General features: G+C 43.7%; 1 protein-coding gene across 9 annotated transcripts in view; it reads left to right on the top strand.

The window, feature by feature from the left end:
• plekha6 (pleckstrin homology domain containing, family A member 6) overlaps positions 1–17,907 on the top strand; it is a 371,706-nt gene that overhangs the window by 115,057 nt on the left and 238,742 nt on the right. For all 9 annotated transcript variants that reach the window (XM_049569368.1, XM_049569285.1, XM_049569451.1 and 6 more), the window contains one exon: positions 16,523–16,606. Coding sequence is in view for 6 of the 9 variants with exons in the window: in XM_049569004.1 (XP_049424961.1) it covers positions 16,523–16,606 (84 nt within the window). In the remaining 3 variants the exon portion in view is untranslated. The remainder of the gene's footprint in view (positions 1–16,522; positions 16,607–17,907) is intronic.

The following is a 17,907-nucleotide window of genomic DNA, read 5'->3' on the forward strand; positions in this document are numbered from 1 at the left end:
TGCGCAGAGATGTCATTATCTGTATCTGTATCTGTATTTGTATCTGTTCAACCAGCAAAATTATCTGTATCTGTATTTGTATTCGGGTAAAGAAACCGGAAGTGGGCGTGGCTTACACAGGAAGTTGTGTTGCATTGTATTTTCTAACTTTATATTAATTGGCAATGCAATTTCTGAGCATTCAAAGCATCAACTTGATTTAATATTGGCATATAATAAGTTCTGAAATATATTTCCATATCCTCATACTTCACTTTTCAATAATAATATAACACTCGTACTCATACTCGTACTCGTCGTCCTCCGCTTATCCGGGTCCGGGTCGCGGGGGCAGCAGCCTCAGCGAAGAAGCCCTCTCCCCAGCCACTTCCGTCAGCTCTTCTGAGGGAACCCTGAGGCGTTCCCAGGCCAGCCGGGTGATGTAATCCCTCCAGCGTGTCCTGGGGCGGCACCGAGGTCTCTTCCCGGTTGGACATGCCCGAAACACCTCCCAAGGGAGGCGTCCGTAAGGCATCCTTACTAGATGCCCGAACCACCTCAACTGGCTCCTCTCCTCTACTCTGAGTCCCTCCCGGATGTCCAAGCTCCTCACCCTATCTCTAAAGCTTAGCCCAGCCACCCTGTGGAGGAAACTCGTTTCGGCCGCTTGTACTTGCAATCTCATTCTTTCAGTCACTACCCAGAGCTCGTGACCATAGGTGAGGAGCTTTTTAACTACCTCAGCGACCTCCACCAGGGATATGGGCGAGAGTTCTCCCGAATCCTCAGGCTCTGCCTCGTTCTCAGTGGATGTGATGGCCGGGTTCAGGAGATCCTCAAAGTGCTCCTTCCACCGCCCGATGATGTCCCCAGTTCGGATCAGCAGTTCTCCCTCTCTGCTGAGCACAGCCTGAGACAAGCCCAGCTTTCCCTTCCTGTGTTGGTTGACAGTCTGCCAGAACTTCCTTGAGGCCAAACGAAAGTCCTTCTCCATAGCCTCTCCGAACTCCTCCCACACCCAGGTTTTTGCTTCAGCGACCACCACAGCTGCAGACCCCTGGGCCAGCCAGACCCGAAAGGCCTCCTTCCTCAGCCTGACAGCCTCCCTCACTTTGGTTGCTGCCCCAACAGGCACCGATAAGCTTCTGACCACAGCTCCTAGCAGCCGCCTCCACAATGGAGGCTTTGAACATGGCCCACTCAGACTCCATGTCCCCAACCTCCCCCGAGATGCACAAGAAATTCTCCCGGAGGTGGGAGTTGAAGACCCGACGGACAGACGTTCCCAGTTCACCCTCACTACACGTTTGGGTTTACCAGGTCTGTCCAGCAGCCTCCCCCGCCATCGGATCCAACTCACCACCAGGTGGCGATCAGTTGACAGCTCTGCTCCTCTCTTAAAGCCCTGTAAAGCCATCTGAGGCAAATTGTGATTTGTGATATTGGGCTTTATATATAAAATTTGAATTGAATAAGAGGTGGTGCAGTGGTTCGCACTGTCACCTCACAGCAAGAGGGTTCCTGGTTCAAACCCAGGAGGGTGCCCTTCTGTACGGAGTTTGCATGTTCTCTCCATGTCAGCGTGGGTTTTCTCTAGGTACTCCGGCTTCCTCCCAAAGTCCAAAGACATGCAGGTTTGGGATAGGTTAATTGGTGACTCTTACTGTAATGCATTGCGCTGGTCTCTACGTTGCCCGTGTGAAAGCTCTGTCAAAAAGGTGACTTTTTATCCAGTTTTAAGCCATATTTTAAGCTACTCTTTTAGATCCTGAATATTTTATCAATACATTTTAACGAGGAAGAACTTTTAAGTCATCAGATGCCCGCATCTTAAGTAAAATTGACCAACAGCTGGATTGGCCTCAACTGCTACCGGCTTGCTAAATTTGTTTTTAGCCTAGCGGCTAGGTTAAGCTTTGGGCACTTCTATGGACTTTTATGACCTGCATGTGTGAGGGCTAAGTTTGGACCTGAGTGTCCGTCACAAAGCTGAAGACAAGCATCACTCATCTGAAAGCCGAGCTCAGAAAGAAAGACAAGCTAATTTTGGAGCTTTCCTGTGTCACCACGGCTCAGGCTAAATACCTAGCTGGGCTCCTACGGCTGTCTCAACGGAAACGCATCCTGTCCATCTCACTCCCATGGCTGCTCCATTCCAGAGACGGACAATGATCCTACTCTTCCCTGGACCGGCTCCATCATCACAGGACTTCCTGAGCGTGTGGCTGTTTCAGCTCAGCCTGAGGTCTGATGGTCTCTCCTGGGGGCTAAGCCCCGACCGGCGGACAGTACTCCCGCTCCAGCCGTGACTCGGTCACCTGTCGGTGGGGGTGATAAGGCTCCGGTGAGCTCAACCCCATGTCACCGGGAGCACTAGACTATTGCCCGCAAGGGAAAACACAGTGCCAAGGGCCCGTCTCCCCCCTCTCCACCTTGGGACCTCCCGCTGGCCAGCAGGTACAACATCCTAAACATGCAGGAGTTTCTGCCGCTGAAGGAGTGCTCCAATCTCCCCCCGCCTCCTCTGTCTCCAACTGGCCCCAGCTCTCATTGGACCAAGCGCCGACCCCCCACGCTGCAGCCACAGTCTAGTGGTCCCGGAGCCAGTTTGGGTTCCAGCCGAATGAGTGGAACCTCTACACCGGCAGCTCCATGTCCCCATGTCCTGCACCAGCACTCTATCATCTATCATCAGAAATGCTGAAACACATTCAGCAATATCTCATTGTTTCCCAGGTGCCACTGTCTGCGAAATAGAGGGAAAAGCTACTGAAATCCTCATTAACGAACCAGACGTCACCAAGGTCATTAAACACTTTGGTACGAATGACATCCGTAAACAGCAGTCTGAACTACTGAAAAGTGACTTTCTGCACTTGTTTTCCTCACTGAGGAGCTTGGCCAGGTGTGTTTACGTGTCCGGCCCCAACCGCGGTGTTGGGCATTTGTCAAGGCTGCTGTCTTTGCACACCTGGTTGTCATCAACCTGCGCTGCTCAGGGTGTCTCCTACATTGACAGCTTCAATCTCTTCTGGGAGAGCAGATAGCTGTTTAAAGACGATGGCATACATCCAAATTGGGTGGGGGCAAAATTACTGTCCTCAAACATTTCATACTGTGTTGCCCACCTGAGCGCTCCCCATCCACACGTCCCAGACAGCCATAGCGTCTCCCCAACGTCCACACCTTCTGACCACTCCCTCTACTATTGACGTCCCCCGGGGTCCTAGTGCCGATCAAGTTGGTTCTGCATGTTCCTCCTCCGTTAATCACGTGGAGCCAGGGCCCTCTAACAACTTATCTAGACTTCACACTGCTCTTTGTAATAGGCCAACAATTAACTGTGGACTTTGTAATTTGTCTTGCAATATGGCCACCATTCCAGTGCATGTGGAAAATAGACCTAACAGACCATTTTTGTATGTCAATCTGATCAATTCTCAGTCCCCTACAAAATCTAGGTTGACTCACAGTGGAGTAAACTTAAACAACCTTTTATGCATTCCTACATCTAGTGGCTGTACAGATCAAAGCAAGTCGGTCAATCTTTTTAACCACCTTAGATCTCAGTACACACACATATCACCAGCTTCTAAACCAAGAAACCTGTACCAATGACCCAGAGTATGGCAGTTTTAAATGTCAGATCTCTTTTTAAACAAGACTTTTATTATTAATGACTTGATTTTAGATAATAATATTGATTGTATGTTTTTAACTGAGACCTGGGGCCCGTTGCACAAAAGTAGGATTCAGACATCCAGGATAAATGACTGAGCTGGGTTCAACGAATCCAAAACAAGAGCGTCCAGGCTTAATTGGTTGCACAAAGACCAAGCCAGGGTGAGCAGACACGGATTCATCAAGCCAGGTGAAACCAATCCTGGATCTGTGCACGCACGCGGCTTCCTCAAATAGACCCCGCCATCAATCACAGATTCACCGATTCACCATGGCAAGAGCGGCATACTTTTCCCCATCGGAGGCAAAAATCCTCATGGAGGCTTATGAAGAGGTAAAGGATCAAATCAAAAAGAAAGGCAACACCGCCACAGTTATAAAACAACTAGAGAAAGCGTGACAAAGTATTGCAGACCACCTGCACAAATACACACTCACTGCTCCGCTGAAACCATCAATTACAATCCAAGTAGTTAATAAACATCTCCGAAAACGTAGTTGTACTCTGATTATGAATCAGTTGAAAGTGTAACTGAAATTGACTGCAGATGTGAGTGAAATTGTGTAAATGTAACTCCATCAGACTGTATAACTCTTTGATAAATAGATGAGCTCACTGACTTAATTGAATTTCCCTTTGGGATAAATAAAGTTCCTCTTATCTTATCTTATCTTATCTTATCTTATCTTATGTTTGCTCTTCATGCTCCATGCTCCTCTGCTGTTTCTCTATATGTATGTAGTTGTGTGTGTGTGTGTGTGTGTGTGTGTGTGTGTGTGTGTGTATGCTGATTGATCATAAGAATATATATATATATATATATATATATATATATATATATATATATTTATATATATATATATATACACACACATAATCCCCCTCAGGTGCCCATGAGGGGGATTTTGTGAATAATGAATCCTTTCACAGCACTAATGTTCAGGTGAACATGACGTTTTGTTATTGTCGATTAATGAACACTGTGCATTGCTTGTGATGTGCGTTGATTGGTTTAATAGTCTTCATCTTATAATTTCAGATGGTCTGCAATGCTGACTATCTGATCAGCAATGTTGTGGCAAAGTGGCCCGGCTCAGTCCATGACTCCACCTTGTGATAGACACTCTATCAGTGCCTATCACAAGGTGAGCCACACAACCTCTGTTAATAACCACTTTTTACATCATGGCTGTGTCAAGAATGTCACTCTATTTATGAGGTTGTGATGATGAGATTTTGTATTGACAGGTGAATTCTCTGGTGTGTTGCTGGGGGACAGGGGGTATGCCTTCCAGCCTTTTCTCCTCACACCATACACAGACCCTCAGGAAACACAGCAGATTGAAATGACCTTTGGTCTCCTGAAGGCACGCTTTCACTGTCTTCACCACTTAAGGGTCAGCCCTTTGAGGGCATGTGACATCACTGTGGCCTGTGTTGTCCTCCACAATGTGGCCTGCCTGAGGAAGGAGAGGGCCCAGAAAGTGGGACAGTCCTGCCATCTTCCTGATGACGACAGCGGTCGGCTGGTCAGGGACCAATATGTGTTAAATTATTTTAGTTAACATGCATGCTTTAAATTTCAGTTAAATATGTCCTGCAGTGGCAGAAACACATGCTATGAATTTCAGTTAAATATGTCCTGCATTGGCAGAGGAATTTGTGTTTTTTTTTAAATTCATTTTAAATTGTTTTGGCCTCTTATGTTGTTTGTGCTGTATACTGTGTGTATACAAGCTTGCAGTGAGGCTACTGCATCCATTCATTTGTCTGTTCATTTGTTGTGTATGGACTTGTCCTGCATTTATTTCAGTGTGCAGACATGCGGGGTGTATCATATACAGAACTTTGAATGTGTATTTATGCTTGTGTTGTATAATATGCTTTGATTCCGTGCTTTCTATCTTGTAGAGTCACTGTGTGACTTCAGTTTTGAAAGGAGCTGATGCTTTGATTTATCCTTATTCAATAAAGGAACATCATGTTACTCTTTGATGTGTATTTATATTAATATGGGATGTGCATTCTATAAATAGTCTATAGGAAATTGTAAATTATCTAATGATTGCAAAATCATCTAAAATCATTTATCTAAAATGATTGCAATTAATGATCACAAATGTTTAAATAATGACAGTGGGTCTGGTTGAATGTGATAAGAATGTGCAGTGGGCACTGGAATAACTATTGGTTTCCGTGGTCTGTGGTGACTGCTGACTGAGATAAGGGATGAGATTAAATAGATCCTGGAACTTAGCCTGGTCTGGAGCAGGCTAGCTCCACAGAATAAATCTCCATGGTAACTTATATCATAACATATCCCGCTTTCCACTATCCCGCTTTTGTGCAACCGGATCACGGATAAGTTGAGCCAGGATAACCAAGATATCCCGGCTTAATCCCTTATCCTAGTTTTGTGCAATAGGTCCCTGTCTTAACACTGATGGACCAGCTACACTCATTAAAGCCTCACCACACATCTACAGTTTTTCTTATTCATCCAGGACAGGTAAAAAGGGTGGTGGAACAGCATCCATCTTCTCAGTGTCACTTGGTTTTAGACAGATTACATTTGATGATGCTCCTCTTTTATCTCAGACTTTTCAGGAATGCTGTCAACCATCCACACTAACCCCAACAAGGTTATTATTCTAGGTGATTTTAATCTGCACAGACAATCAATCGGACTCTTTTGCATTGGAGTTTTTAAATGTTCTTAATGTTCTGAACAGAGGCCACACTTTAGACCTAGTAATAACCCATGGCCTCTCTGCACAAATTTCTTCAGTTGTGAATGTAGGCATTTCTGATCATGTCTGTCTTTTTTTTTTTTTTTTTTTTTTTTTAAACTGTAAATGGCTTTATACAAGAGGATATTCCAGAACGAACTGTCAGGGAACACTATCTAACCATAGAAAGGCTGCAAATTTTATTCAGCTTTTAAGTGACACTCCTGCAGACTTTTTACCCTGGTCTTGTGATTTTATTGTAGATAGTTTTAACAGTAAACTTAGATCAACTCTGGATAAAGTGGCCCCACTAAAACTGAAAAAGATTGCCACTAATCCAGCACTCTCCTGGAGAAACGAAGAAATTAAACAGTTAAAGAAAAAATGTCAAATAGCAGAATGAAGATGGAGAAAGAATAAGCTAATGATCAACTACCAAATTTTCTGAAATCAACTCACTATCTACAATAAAGCAATTAAAAATGCAAGACAGGCACACTTCTCCCAAATGATCACTGACAACTGCAATACCCCAAGAATTCTTTTTTCAACCACTGATCATTTAATTAAACCAGTTTTTATGAAGTCCAACAGCAAGTCTGTGACCTGCCAAGGGACAACGGATGTAAATTAGCAGTTCTGCTAACTCCAGCATATTTACAGATGTATTTATACTGATGTTCATCAATATGCATTGTCCCTTCCAAATAAACGCTTAAATATAAATAAAATAAATAAATGTCAAGCAACTTAAAATGTGAAGAATTCGCAGTCCACTTCAGTAGCAAAATAGAAACAGTTAGATCAAATTTAAGTCAATCCCAGCCAATGAATTTTAGCTCCCTGACCCCTTGTTTTTATGTGAGGAAACACTAGAGAAATTTGTACTGGCTGATGCTGAAATGCTTGGAAAAGTAGTTTCTCAATTAAAAGCAGCAACTTGCCTTTTAGATCCTATTCCCACTTTCTTTTTTTTTAAACAGTTTATAGCTTTTTAGATGAAGACATTCTTAACATTGTAAATTATTTGCTTCAGATGGGCATTTTCCCATTGCTTTTATAACTGCCACGATTAAGCCTCATTTGAAACGGAATAACTCGCGTCGGTACTTTGCAACTACAGACCAGTGTCCAATATGCCATTTTTAAGTAAAATTTTAGAGAAGCTTGTTTAAGTTAAATGATTTTATGGTCGCCCACAACATTTTTGAAAAATACCAGTCTGGCTTTCAAGCTAATCACAGCACAGAGACAGCACTGGTCAGGGTTGTTAATGACCTGACGTCAAATTTGGATATGAAAAAACTCTCCATGCTAGTACTACTCGATCTCACTGCAGCCTTTGATACAGTCGACCACTCAATTCTTTGAGCTTGACTTCACAATCTGGTTGGCCTCTCTGGTACTGTTTTTAACTGGTGGTCCAAACCATGTGTCAATTTAGCAAATAAATGAAAAGGGTAGCGAGGGAGACAGGGCAGGCCATCAGGGCCTGTCCACACTTTATCAACCACAGTACATCCAGCTTTTTTCCAAACGGCGTTCTCTGCCGGACAGGCCATTGTCATTGTCTGCATGTCTGTTATCTCAGCCATAGCCACAGCTGTGGAAGTAGAAGCAGGGGTTAGTGAGGTGGCATGCAAGGCTGAAGACAATGGCAGCTTTGAGGCTGCTTTTGCAGCTGCATCAGCTCTGGCATGACCCAGAGAGATGGGGTCAGTGTTGTTAGTGTGAGCTTCACATTTACACACAGCAATTTGTTTTGGCAGCAGCACAGCTTCCAAAAGAGCAGACAACAACACATGATGAGCAATAGTTTCCCCCATTGAAGTTAAGAAATCCCTATTCTTCCAAATTTGTCCAAAATCATGAACCACACCCCAAGCATATCTGCTGTCTGTGTAAATGTTAACAGATTTGACCTCTGCCAATTTACATGCCTCTGTCAGAGCCACCAATTCAGCCGCTTGAGCTGAATCTGAGGATGACAAAAGACATGCGATCACTGTCTCCTGCAGTGTTTTGACGGCAAAACCTGCAACATTTTTACCAGTGCTGAGGTCTCTTGAAGCTGATCCATCAACAAAGAATTCAAAATCAGCTTTGGCAATCAGTGTGTCTCTCAAATCTGGCTTGGGAGAGCAGGCAGAAATTATCGCAGCCACACAGTCATGTGTGTCAACTGCAGCAACACTATCAAGTTTAGATGAAAAATAAGCTACAGGTTGCTGTTTCCCTCCTGTTCTTGTAACGGTACAGAAGTCATGTACCCACCCTTTTCATCGACAGTCTGGGTAAATGGTCGTGTACAGTCAGGCAGTCCAACAGTAGGAGGTGTTTGCAAAGAAAGTTTCAAGTCAACAAAAGATTTCAAAAGAGTCCAAATGACACGATCAGATGCTTTCAGGCATTTCCCATGAGCAATTGCCGCTAATGCTGCCTCAATTTTAGCATAATTAAGTTCCCATTGCCTGCAGTAGCCTGTCATCCCTAAAAATGACATGACCTGTTTTTTTGTCTCAGGTTTTGGGATCTTTTGAATGGCTTCAGTGCTCTAGGATGAGAGGGTCTTTCCCTCAGGAGAGATCACATGACCCAAGAATGTGACCTCTTTTGCAACAAATTGTAGTTCTGCCAGGCTGGCTTTATGGCCCGGTTCAGCCAAATGAGTCAGCAAGGTGAGGGTGTCTTTAACGCAGCCTTCTCTGGTTTCACTTGCAAAGCAAAATGTCATCAACACACTGCAACCTTCCTTTAGGCAGTACAAGAGTTTCCAAACTATCTCTCAAAGCAAAATTTCAAATCAAAATGCAAACCAGAATTGACTGTCTGGGTGTACTGAAACACTGAAAAAAGCATTTGACAGATAAACAACTGAAAACCATTTGCTATCAGCTGGAACTTGGGACAAAATTGTATGTGGATTTGGGACCACAGGCGCCCTGGCCTGCACAGCAGCATTTACAGCTTGCAGGTCTTGCACAAATCTCCACTCCGCAGGTTCGCCAGCAGGTTGTGTTATACCCACAGGAAATATGGACATTCCCACAGGAGAGACTGGACATGGAATAATCACGCCCGCTTTCAACAGAGCATCAAACACAGGTTTAATGCCTTCAACTGCTTCATGTCTGAGAGGATATTGATTATGACAGGGTCTGTAGTCTGATTTAGGTGTTATTATCACAGGCTCGCAGTTTTTGATCAGACCAACATCATGTTTACTTTTGGCCCAGAGATAAGTGGGAACCTGCTGTAGCTCTGGGATGTCTGCAATGGATTTAACCATGCACATGTCAGTATCAGAAACAGTCTTGTCTGCAAACACGACTGAATGGGAAGTTTCAATGGCACAATTTAGTTTCTTTTTGTACACCCTCATTTCCTCATTAAAATCAAGGATCAGTTGTAAACTTCCAGCATGGAGTGGCGTTCAGCTTCCGCATCCACAGACCCAGGTCTGCGCGGTTGGGATTTACCAGTGAGATGTGTAGATCAGAGTTTTGTGACAAAATTAACTCATACAATCGATCAGGAAGTTTCACCGAGACAGCACAATTAACGTCATTCCAATAAAACCAATCTAGCTGTAACCTATCCTTTTCCTATCCTGTATTGCACCAGATGTCCTCATAATCATGGTCAGTGTGTGAAATAGGGACCATGTGTGCTGTGCAGTGCAGGCATGTGACGTCAGTATGCGTGTGTCTCTGGGTGCTGCAGCAAAACATAGGGAGGGAAATCTATCCTCCACTCGCACACAAACTGCCCATCAGCGTGTTGGAAAAAAACAGAACTTTCCTTCATTTCATTCACTCTCCTCACCTGAATGCCGTCAGGTGTACAAATCAAAACAATTCCTGACATACACATGAGGTCTCTTCCCATCAGATTGATAGGGCATCTGTCGGAATATAAGAACGAGTGTTTGAAAGATTTCCCATCCCAGAATCAAAACAAATTAGCGGAGCAGTGTATTTTTCAATAATCGCTACTCCTGCCACCCCAACTGTTATCTGATATCTCCCACTCAGTTTATGTTTAGCACTTGGAAGAAATCACAACTTCCTATGACTGATTCTGTGGCCCCGGAATCCACCAAGAAAGAGAGTTCAACACCTTTAACTGACAGAGTGTACTGAGGCATCTGTTTGTATGCCTCCGCTGAAAAATCAGCCAGCATATTGCTATGCTCACTCTCTCTCTGTTTAGATTCAAGGTGCAGAATTGCATCAGAAACAAGCTCATACTCTGCATCAGTCATGATGTGCATGTTGTGTGTTTCTGTATTTGTGTTAATGTCAGTGTTCTCACGTGTCTGAAGCATTGGTTGATTTTCCAAGCCAGTGTCGTCACCAGATTCGTCCGTCCCCATGCTCTCACCATATAGTCAATCTGACTCATCTGCCCCATCTTTTTTCTTGTTGTTTCCCCTTTACAGCAGTTTCTTGCCCAATGTCCCTTTTTGCCGCACTTGAAACAACGTTCATTGTCTTTGTGCCCCCCTTTCCACTTAACTTCAAGTTCAGTCAGTCCACCATACTACATCGCTGCTTGTCTCAGGTGGTATAGATAAGCAGAGACAGTCTCATCTGCATCCTTCTTAACCGCCACCATTTTTCCCCAGTCTAAACAAACAGGGAACTCCATTTTCAATCTTCTCAACAGCCGAAGAAGAATGTCTCTGTAAGCAGCGCTGATTCAGAGTGGCCAACTGCTCCCTCCGGTTTGTGGTGTTCAACATACGGTGGGGGTCGTTCAGGTGGAGCCGAGTCGAGGTCCGAATCCAGCTTTGAACACTGCGCCGGGAAACCTTTGGGGCCCTGCCTGTGCTTGGCTTCCCTCATCCAACTATTAAAAGCTGACCAAAATGCCTGGAACTTGACCTTACTTCCAAACTTCCCTTCTAATCCCCTTCTTTCTAAGTCTGTCAACCCCACCTCTAAAGCCTCAAGCTGTTTAACACTCAGGCTGCCTGTTCTCGGGAAACAACACAACACTTGTTGATCCACAGATCTAACTGAGCCACGCTCTCCTTTCCATAATTAATCTCCATAAACCTCATGTTGGGAGCGCCATAATCAGGCTTAATTTTCCCCTTTGAGGTTTTGCTCTGTCCAGATCCCTTTTTAATCAAACTCTCAGTTTTCTTAGTTGTATTAAAAATAAATCAAATTTGTGGAAGCAAAAATCAATCTCAAAAAATTCACAAACTTATTTCTTTAAAGGAATTTTTTTTTACCTTTGCCTGAAAACACTCACGACTTGTATGAAGGAAATACAGGGAAAAAAACGTGCTTCACTCACTCTGCCTGTTCCACTGTGAAGTGTCTCTACTTCTCTTCTAACCCAGATAGCTTCTCACCACCTCTTCTTCCGCCTTTAACGGCTGAAATAATCAGGTGTCGTGTTAGGTTCCTAACCTACACTACTTAAGGTCCCTGACCTAAACCGAGCTCACCACTTTTCCTGCACTCAGCTTCCCAGAAACGGTGCCTGGCACATCTGCCAACCTATCTCAGTAGGTGGAAAAGATTTTTCCTGTGCAGTCCTCAAAACTCACCAGGAAAGACAGCAAGGTGTTGACAGCCACCATCGGTGAAGGGAATCCCAGTTTTCCAGACGTGAGGCCCTCCTCTCAAGCTTCCTTTGTAGGGGAGTTTGAGGTGTAAGAGCCTCGGCTCTTGCTGTGCGCACAGTCTTCACACCTTCAGTCCAGAATTCCAGAATCCGCTCACAGATGAGGTCCCTTCGTGGTTGGCAATTTTGTGTTGGCAAAACAATTATTTAATAAACAGTTTAAAGAAAAAGTCTTCACACGTCGGCTGTCTTTCTTGAGTTTTTAATAAGCATTCATGAATGGAGTCACACACATACAGTGAGTGAGTGGCTAGATGTCCTCTAGCCCTGCTATCTTTATAGTTCCCATAACACATGCACATCAATAGTCAAAATATGTGGCGCCTGCAGTAGCCCAGGTTGGTTTGACATTCCTAAGACACAACATCTCTTGAGACTAACAAGGACACTTGGTGTCTGAGCTTCCCTGGCTCGTAACCTTGGTGTCTGAGCCTCCCTGGCTCATAACCTTGGTGTCTCTCACTGCTGTCACAGTAGGGGTTAAATGAGCAACACACATCATACATCATAGCAAGTTACTTTATACAAAACATGCAGAACACACTATAGGTTAAATATGGTCAAATACCAGAATTTTCCATCACAGACACAACAACAAAAAGCAACAGAGTGCTCACTCAGAGTTGCGTGGGTCTTGGGTAAGCACAAGAATTCACAACAACCAGACATACTGAAATACTGGCTCGTGATCTGATTAAACAGCTTTGTGATGGAGAAAAAAAAAAAAAAAAAAGAATTGAAAAATGTTGCATGTGTGTGTGTGTATTTGAGTACCCCTGCCTTAAGGTAAATATTAAATAAGACCATGCATGTACATGTACTAAAATTGGAACACAAACAGCTTCCAGTTTTAGAATTAGAATTTGACTTTTATTGTCCCCAAAGGGAAATTCTTTCTCACAGCAATGTACTTGTTTGACACAACAACCATAAAAATAACAGCAACAACAGTGATGAGTACGACATCCCGACAACCCAACAATAAAACTGAACAGTAAATAGACACAGCAAGAACAACACTACGACACACAAACAGTTATTACACTTTAACGGGGTCTGCTGTTAAGGGCCGTGATAACTGAGGGGATCAGCCTTCTTCCAAAGCGGGCCTTCCTGCACCTCAGAGTCCTGTACCTTCGCCCTGAGGGCAGTGGGGCTAAATGTTCAATGGGTGGGTGTGTTAAGTGGGTGTGTAGAGTCCTGTGCTATTGCAATTGAGATGCGTGTAATGGCCCTGTTGTTGAGTTCAGTGAGGTTGGGTGTGGGGAGACCTATTATTTTTGCAGCAGTGTTGGTTATTTTGGAAAGCTTGGTCCGGTTCTTGACAGAGAGTATGTTGAAAAAGCAGGTGGAACAGTACAACAGAATTCGCTGAATGATGCTTTGGTAAAGTAGCAGTAGTAGATGTGGAGCAATATGAAGACCTTTGAGTCTGCGGATGATTGACAGTCTTTGGTGGCTTCTTTTCTGAATGTCCATGATGTGCTGATCAAAGGTGAGTGTGTTGTCTAATGTTACTCTGAGGTATTTAAAACTATCCACTGTTTCAACTGTTTGGTTATGGATGACAATCAGTCAATCAATCAATTTTATTTATAAAGCCCAATATCACAAATCACAATTTGCCTCACAGGGCTTTACAACATACGACATCCCTCTGTCCTTAGGACCCTCGCAGTGGATAAGGGGTGCTGTGGTGAAGGGGGACTGACTATCAGCTCTTTTGTTTTTTGACATTGAGGTCCAGGTAGTTGTCCTCACACCACTGACTGAAGTGTGTGACTGTGGTGTGGTAGTCAGTGATGAAGTTGTTGTCTGTGAGGAAGGCGAGAATGGCTGTGTCGGATGCTGTCATTTGTGTAGAGTGTGTACAGGAAAGGATTTAGCATGCAGCCCTGCGATGCTCTGGTGTTGATGGTGAGGGGAGGAGATGTGGTTGAGCCCAGCCGTACTACTTGTTGCCTGTTGGTGAGGAAGTTGTGGATGAGGTGAATCAGTCAGGTGGGGATGTTGAGGTGGTGCAGCTTCTGGATCATCAGGTGCCTCTGGATGCAGTTAAAAGCAGAGCTGAAGTCCACGAAGAATATCCGGGCGTAGTGGCCTGGGGAATCCAGGTGCTGCAGGAGGAGGTGCAGCAGGCAGGCATGCAGCATCCTCAGTTCCCCTCTTAGCCTTGTAGGCGAATTGGAGGGGGTCCAGTTGTGGGTTGACAGCTGGCAGGAGGGTGTCCAGCAGCAGCTTCTCCAGGCATTTCCTAATTATGGATGTTAGGGCAACAGGTCGGTTCTGGTTGAGTTCAGTGGGCCGTGGCTTCTTGGGGACAGGGATTATGGTAGCCATTTTCCAGATGGAGGGTATGGTGGCATTGAGGTAGGCTTCGCTGAAGAGTGAATGAAAGATGGGTAAAAGCTCTTGAGAACAGTTCTTCAGCACCCTTGCTGAGATGCCGTCGGGACCCTGGGACCTTGCTCAGCTTGAACCTGCTGAGCTGATGCCTCACGTCTTCCACAGTGAAGGGGGACAGTTCATGTGGGTCTGGTGGGGAGGAGGGCTGTCAAAAGTTTTACACATTCCTCTGGAAAGTCCTGCTTGTTAAAATGGGCGTAGAACTTAGGCGTTTACTTTGGGTATATCTTGGAAATGTGTTTTAGGTGAATTTCCCAGGATGCTTATTAATTGTGATTTTTCACAGATTGATCACATAATAGAATTGTTATGAGGTTTTTGGTTTTGGCTGCTCACTATCCATGCACTATCCAGACTCAGTCCAACATTAGCAGGCTTTTAGAGTGTTAACCACACTTTCTACTGAATGAATGTAAATACTGTATTACTTTATCCTTACATGTTTGTTACCACCTCCTCCTAGTGTGCACTGCATAGCACAGCCTTTAAATATGATGCTGGTTTTATCAGTTGTAGCAGGGAGCTAGCTGGAATTGCCTTGTTTGAACATCTGGCAGGGTTGTGGTTAGCAATATGAGCTAACTGTGTTATGGGAGACTATTCCTGACACTTGAGCTGTGCAGCTGTTCTTCCAGCAGATACAGTATGCAGATCTTGCTGCCTGATGTGTGCTGTTCATCCAGTAGCTGCTTCTATGTAGGCTTGTAGGTTACCCTTTTAGACTGTGTCTCACACTCATTTTGTGTGTGTGTGTGTGTGTGTGTGTGTGTGTGTGTGTGTGTGTGTGATTATTTACTACTGGCATCCATAACCTTAACCAAGTCCCTTGAGGTGCCACAGAAAATGCTTTAGTACTGTAGTCGCCTGGATCAGATAGTGTAGCAAATATGTGCTGGCAGTGAACTGTTTGCAGAATGCTTCTTCAATATATTGATTCAAACACATAAACTGGGGGGCATATAAGCCTATATCTCCCATAAAACATTAGCTGTAGGCTTTATGAACATCATTGTTATGTCATGTTATTACTGTTCATCAGAAACCATATTGCCACCAGCAGCAGAAAGCAGAAGGCCTGTTACCAAACAACAGGGACTTCACAGATGCTACTGTTGTGCTTGTGTGTCTGTGTGTGTGTGTGTGTGTGTGTGGAAGAGAGAGAGAAAGAGAGAGAGAGAGAGAGAGAGAGAGAGCTCAGAGCTCAGAGCTCAGAGCTCTGGGTTGCAGAACAGCAGCATGTGAGTGTGTAACCCTGAAGTTAATCAAGGATTCTGAATACTGTTAAGTAAATGATGTGAGAACTGAGCCAATGCAGGCAGACAACTGTAGTGCCGCTGTGTTCAATTAGCTGAGTGTATGATGTCATCAGTGACTGATTGGTACGATCAGCTGTCGAATCCAGTGCTCATTTCTGCTGCTGATACCTGAGTTTGCCATGTTTCACATCACTGTATCCTTAACGATTTGAAAAGAAAACGAAGAGACACAATACTTTTTTAAGACTATCATGAAACCATGACATTGTGGACTTTTTGGATGATAATCTTTGCAGAGTTCTGTTTTGGATGAAATGTAAAACTGAATTGGAAAATATCATAATTTTATTGCAAAAAGGAAGATCGTGAGTGTTAACTGCCACTGTAAACAAATATATCCCAGGTTATCAGTAATATGTATGGCCACGTACCCATCAAAAATTCACACACAGTTGTCCTCACAGGCAAATCTGAAAGCAGTTACACTCCCATTTAGCATTCAAACAGTTTAATAATTGAAAATGTGCCTTTTTGGCACACTCTTAAGAGATCATTCTGGTTTACTGTGCCTTTTTTTGTCAGTTTTGTCCATCATTCATATCAGTAATAGAAATTTTGTTTTCACCAAGTTAATTGCTGACATTTGGGGTGAAAAAAAAAATCCCACTGTATCATAATTGAAAAACTGTGAGTTTAAGACTCAAGGTGTAATTAACTGTAATTATATTTAACCATTTTGATAACCCAGCTAACAAAGAAATTTGATCTAAATCCTGTAATGTCATCTGTAACATAGTATGTTGATCTATGTCCACTGTGTCTGTTTCCAGTCAACATGACCCCAGTGGACCAGCTGGACCAGCAGTGAGCCCGATCCAGCTGGAAGAGCCTACAACAATACACTCCTATCTGCAGTGAGTAAACTAAAAACAAAGCAGTAGTACTATGTATCCTCAGCTACATTTATTCATACCTACCTGCACTAACAAAAATCTACAAATCCTAGACCTATTCAGTATTCTGTAATCAAAATACATTTCCTGTTTGTTAACACAAAAAGAAAGTAGGTCATCACTAACAGTAACAATTCAACTATCAGCTGGTGAGGATATTGTAGATACTGTACACAAGTGTGTTGCTTGCTGTTAAAGGTAGTGTGTGTATATTCATACAGGACTGCCTATGGGGCTGTACATATGCTGTGTCTTTAACTTCCTGGAAAACGCAAGGTTTGGCGCTGTGTGCGACTCTTGTGCTTAATCTTTGCAAGCTTTCAACAGCATGGAGACAGGTTGCGTCTGAAGTTGCTAACAACAAGCACAGTATCATAGCCCACTTACCTGAAATCCTGAGTGCAGAGCTGATCTTCTTTCAGGTGCTGTTTTTAAGTGTGAATTGGGCAGATGTAAATCTCTGGGTAGCCCTGCACTAAAATGATCAACTTCTCCATATTTACCACAGACTGATATTTCAGTAAGAAGGAAAATATACCTGCCGGCTGTAATTGGTTGCTACCTGTCATATAACATGCAAAGCATGTTGCAGCATTCCAAAAGTTGAACACTGTTTATTTCAGGGCTGTTGCAGGGCAGCTAGTGCATCCTGAAAAATAAGTGCTGGCATTTGAGTGCACCTGCCATACATCTACACTGAAAGCAATTAATGTGAGGATGCAAAAAAAAAAGCAGCATGTGTACAGCCCCTAAATCTGTTTTCAATTTTGTCTTGTTTAGAAGTTTTCTAGTCAGATTAAGTCAAAGTTTGTAGAATAAATTGACCAGACAGTTGCTGCAGATTGTTAATTAGCTGCGGAGTGTGGCACATCCAGTGTGACCATCAGTTGCTTAACATGGGTGCTGAAAGGAGGGGGACAGTGCTCCATGGTGACTCCATTGCAGCCCTTATGCGTTCATTGTGAAATTGTTGTTTTTGAAGTTCAAAATGGAGTGAAGTTCACCAATCATCTGTTACTAACCAATGCTAGACCCATATGAACATGGCAGCTGTAGCAGCTGTTAACTGGTATCAGTGGCACCCTATTTCAGTTTCATATGGATGTACATGACTGTTCCAATTTATGAACTTTATTTCATGTGATCTTTCCCTTGGTGAATTCCATTTGGGTGTTAACTACTGTGACTCATTTTACATTTCCCACAGGGCTGAAAACAGAACAAAGAAAACACATTGAACCATTGGTATGTTACTTCACATA

Source organism: Epinephelus fuscoguttatus, linkage group LG1 (genome assembly GCF_011397635.1).
Source record: "Epinephelus fuscoguttatus linkage group LG1, E.fuscoguttatus.final_Chr_v1".
In the NCBI taxonomy this organism is placed as follows: Eukaryota; Metazoa; Chordata; class Actinopteri; order Perciformes; family Serranidae; genus Epinephelus; species Epinephelus fuscoguttatus.